This window comes from Gekko japonicus, unplaced genomic scaffold (assembly GCF_001447785.1).
Source record: "Gekko japonicus isolate JY-2015 unplaced genomic scaffold, Gekko_japonicus_V1.1 scaffold505, whole genome shotgun sequence".
NCBI classification, from domain to species: Eukaryota; Metazoa; Chordata; class Lepidosauria; order Squamata; family Gekkonidae; genus Gekko; species Gekko japonicus.
The window spans coordinates 209,915-213,137 of record NW_015169788.1 but is presented as its reverse complement, the minus strand read 5'-3'; the positions used below and the strand labels follow the sequence as shown (position 1 = coordinate 213,137).

Below are 3,223 nucleotides of genomic sequence, written 5' to 3'. Positions count from 1 at the left end.
AACCGTGCCGCCCCCCCCCCCCCAATAGCTAGCAATCCAAAACAGTCCGGTGGAGCTTGAGCGGTGGGTGTTGCCTTCCGACACACTTCCGGTGATGTCAGGGGGTGTGGCATTTGCAAATAAATTATGCTAATAAGGTATGCTAATGAGCTCCTGCATCTCTTTTTCTACGAAATGACCCCTGGGCATACTACATTCCCTCAGAATTTTGTCCAATTTCTATGGGAAACCATGAAGGTACAAACACCCAAGGAAAGGGGTGGGTGGGACTTCTGTGGAAACCAGTGGAGAATAGCAACAAAGCAGAATCGGGAAAATGAAACGATAACAACAACAAAAAGAAACAAAACCGTACCAATAAAAACCCATAAAAATGAAACAGACCCTTTGGAATTAAAAACAAAAATGGAAACAATGAAACAAACTGCAGTGCACATTCCCAGTTGCCATACACACCAACGCTACAGTAAAATGCATCCCTAACCCTAAATATCCCTAGGATAGGGGTGGGTGGGTGAATATCGTAGGTCTGAACATCCTCTCACAGATTATGGCCACATGAGAATGCTGGGCTGGGTCTTGGGTGGCAGTCACACTTGTCAGCGCCACTTGAATCCAGAACTGGTTAGTCTTGAAGAAGCTATAGGCTTCCCTTGCTCAAAAGCCAGCTGAATCTGACCTTAGGGGGAGGTGCTCATCTCTCTTTCAAAGCTGAAGAGCCACCGCTGTCCAAAGACGTTTTTGTGGTCATGTGGCCGGCCTGACTAGACGGCAAGGTGCATGGAACGCTGTTACCTTCCTGCCAAAGCAGTACCTATTTATCTACTTGCAATTTCTTGCTTTGGAACTGCTAGGCTGACAGGCGCTGTGATTCCGTCATGCAGCACTCGGGTCTCGAACTGCTGAACTACCGACCTTCCGGTCTGCAGCTCAACGTCTTAACCACTTGAGCTACCGCAGCTATCGCAGATCCTAATTCAGTGGGCTGTGTGAACTGACCCTAAGATTCCTGTGCAACTCAGGCTGCAATGAAGATGGAATGAAGGTGGTGGGTCTCTTAGTGGGTCCCCCCCCCCCGCACACACCTCTTGGGCCTAACACTGCTCTTCTCCCCACAGAGAGGAAGTGACACCCAGTCCGGACTGACCGAAGAGCAGCGCACGAGCCTCACGGAGCGGCACCAGAGAATCATGGACCGGCTGCACTCCCTGGGCTACGACCCAAATGTCCACCCCAGATTCACGGAAAACATAGTGAACACTTACGGTATCCTCCGGGTGCGGCCAGATACGACTGGCGCCGAGGGAGACGTCTACAACGACATCAACTTCATGCGCAATGTTGTCGAGAACGTCGTTCCTGCGGATCAGCAAGCCGACTGCATGCTGCTCCTCAATTGCCTCCATCTCCTGTCTCAGGAGGATGGGAAGCCGCTGTTCATCTGGTGACCCCACAAACACCCACCGTGTGCGCGTGTCCCACTGCGAGGGCAATAAACCACCCAACATTGCCTGGCCAAAGTGTCTCCCGCTTCAGACTTCGCAGAGGAGGTCCCCGGCTCCTGCCAGAGTGCCTCCAATTGGGAGGGGACCAGTACGAGGGTGTCTCCCTTGTGGCCGTCAACAAAATGGAGCAGAACGGAATGGAACCCAAGCCAGCCCCAGTCAGAAAAATCCCTTGGCTGCCCCAAGCGCACACACACACCCCACAAAAGAAAAACCCCTTCACACCGAGCAATTCCCCAATCCGCTGCTCAGAGTGGCTCTTGGCTTGCAGCCTGGGAGGGGGCCAGGAAAGGGCATCCCAGACCACAAAGGGAGGCGGCAGCAGAGGTTATCCCTCAGGAACACACCAAAGAAATGGGGTGGTCCTGACTGAGTCTGGCCCCAGGTCCAGGCAGCTGGGAGAGCGCTGTGGCTCAGTGGCAGAGCTTCTGCCGTACATGCAGAAGATCCCAGGTTCATTCTCCCTCGTCTCCAGTAAAAGAATCGGGTTAGACCCTACCCCTGAGACCCTGGAGAGCCACTGCCAGTCCGAGCAGACAGTGCTGACCTCCACAGGCCAATGGTCTTGAGCTCCTCCTCCAGAACCCCACACGATTCTAGCGGCACCTTCAAAGCTCAAGAGGGTCTTCCTCCGCATAATCAGGTCATTTCCTGCAGGAGCGCACAGGAGCGGAGCTCCGGCAGTAAAGAGCCCAGGGGGCGGGCACATGCAACAAGCCCCACCTCCTGCTCCCAGCAGCCCTCAGTCAGAGCAAGAAGCAGCCAGGTAAGTTGCAGCGCTCCCCCTGGCCCCCTGGCCCAAAACAGTCCAGTGGCATCTTTAAGACCAAGTTTTATTCAGGCACAAGCTCTCCCTCCTCTGCGAGGACAGATCTGCATGTCCCCCCCCCCCAATTCCAAACCAGTCCAGTGGAGCCTGAGCCGTGGGTGTTGCCTTCTGACACACTTCCAGTGATGTCAGGGGGTGTGGCATATGCAAATGAGTTATGCTAATGAGTTATGCTAACGAGCTCCTGCACCTCTTTTTCTACGAAATGACCCCTGCGCATAATGTTTTGTGCAGTAGAGGTCATTCCGTCCAGTCCAGCGCCTGTACAGTGCCAGGAGACTCTTCCTTAACCTGAGCTGGCAGCAGGAGGGGGCGTTAAAACATGTCTAGTTTTGAACGTCTCCCATTTCAAACATCGAGTGGTCTTCCTGCTAGCAGAGCACTTGAGCACCGCCTCCAAGACGAAACAGAAGTCTAGCAAGATCTTAAAGGCTAACAAGATTTCCCCCCCCCCAGCATGAACTTCAAAGGGTTAGAACCAACACTCCCCCTAAACTATGGAGTCTTGTAAGCAAAAATTCTCCTTTGTGAGCGACTGGCATTAAAGTTGTGAGCGGGCTATCTGGCCGCTGCATAAACTGGTTTGCTCTGGAGCCCCATCCTTCCTGAGCTGAGACAAAAACCTATGAGCCGGAGGCTAGAAAACTGTGAGCTAGCTCACACTAACTCAGCCTGGAGGGAACACTGGTTAGAGCCCATTTCTTCAGCTCCGTGAAAGCTCATGCTGGGATGGAATCTTGTTTGGGTCCCATCAGACCCACGTCTGTTTTGCTGCAGCAGATGAGAAGGGTGGCACTACAAGGTACAAACACGACCCACGAGCCCTTCTTGGGTTCTGCTCTCAATTCAGCCCAGCATGAGGGGCAATCTCCTTCCCTGCTGGGAGAGA

General features: G+C 53.3%; 1 protein-coding gene across 1 annotated transcript in view; it reads left to right on the top strand.

Moving 5' to 3' along the window:
* The window catches only part of LOC107115302 (speriolin-like), a 5,761-nt gene extending 4,251 nt beyond the window's left edge, over positions 1-1,510 (top strand). Inside the window, exon 3 of the mRNA XM_015416984.1 lies at positions 1,119-1,510. Within this exon, the coding sequence (XP_015272470.1) occupies positions 1,119-1,448 (330 nt within the window). The 3' untranslated portion in view covers positions 1,449-1,510. The remainder of the gene's footprint in view (positions 1-1,118) is intronic.
* Positions 1,511-3,223: the final 1,713 nt, after the last annotated feature.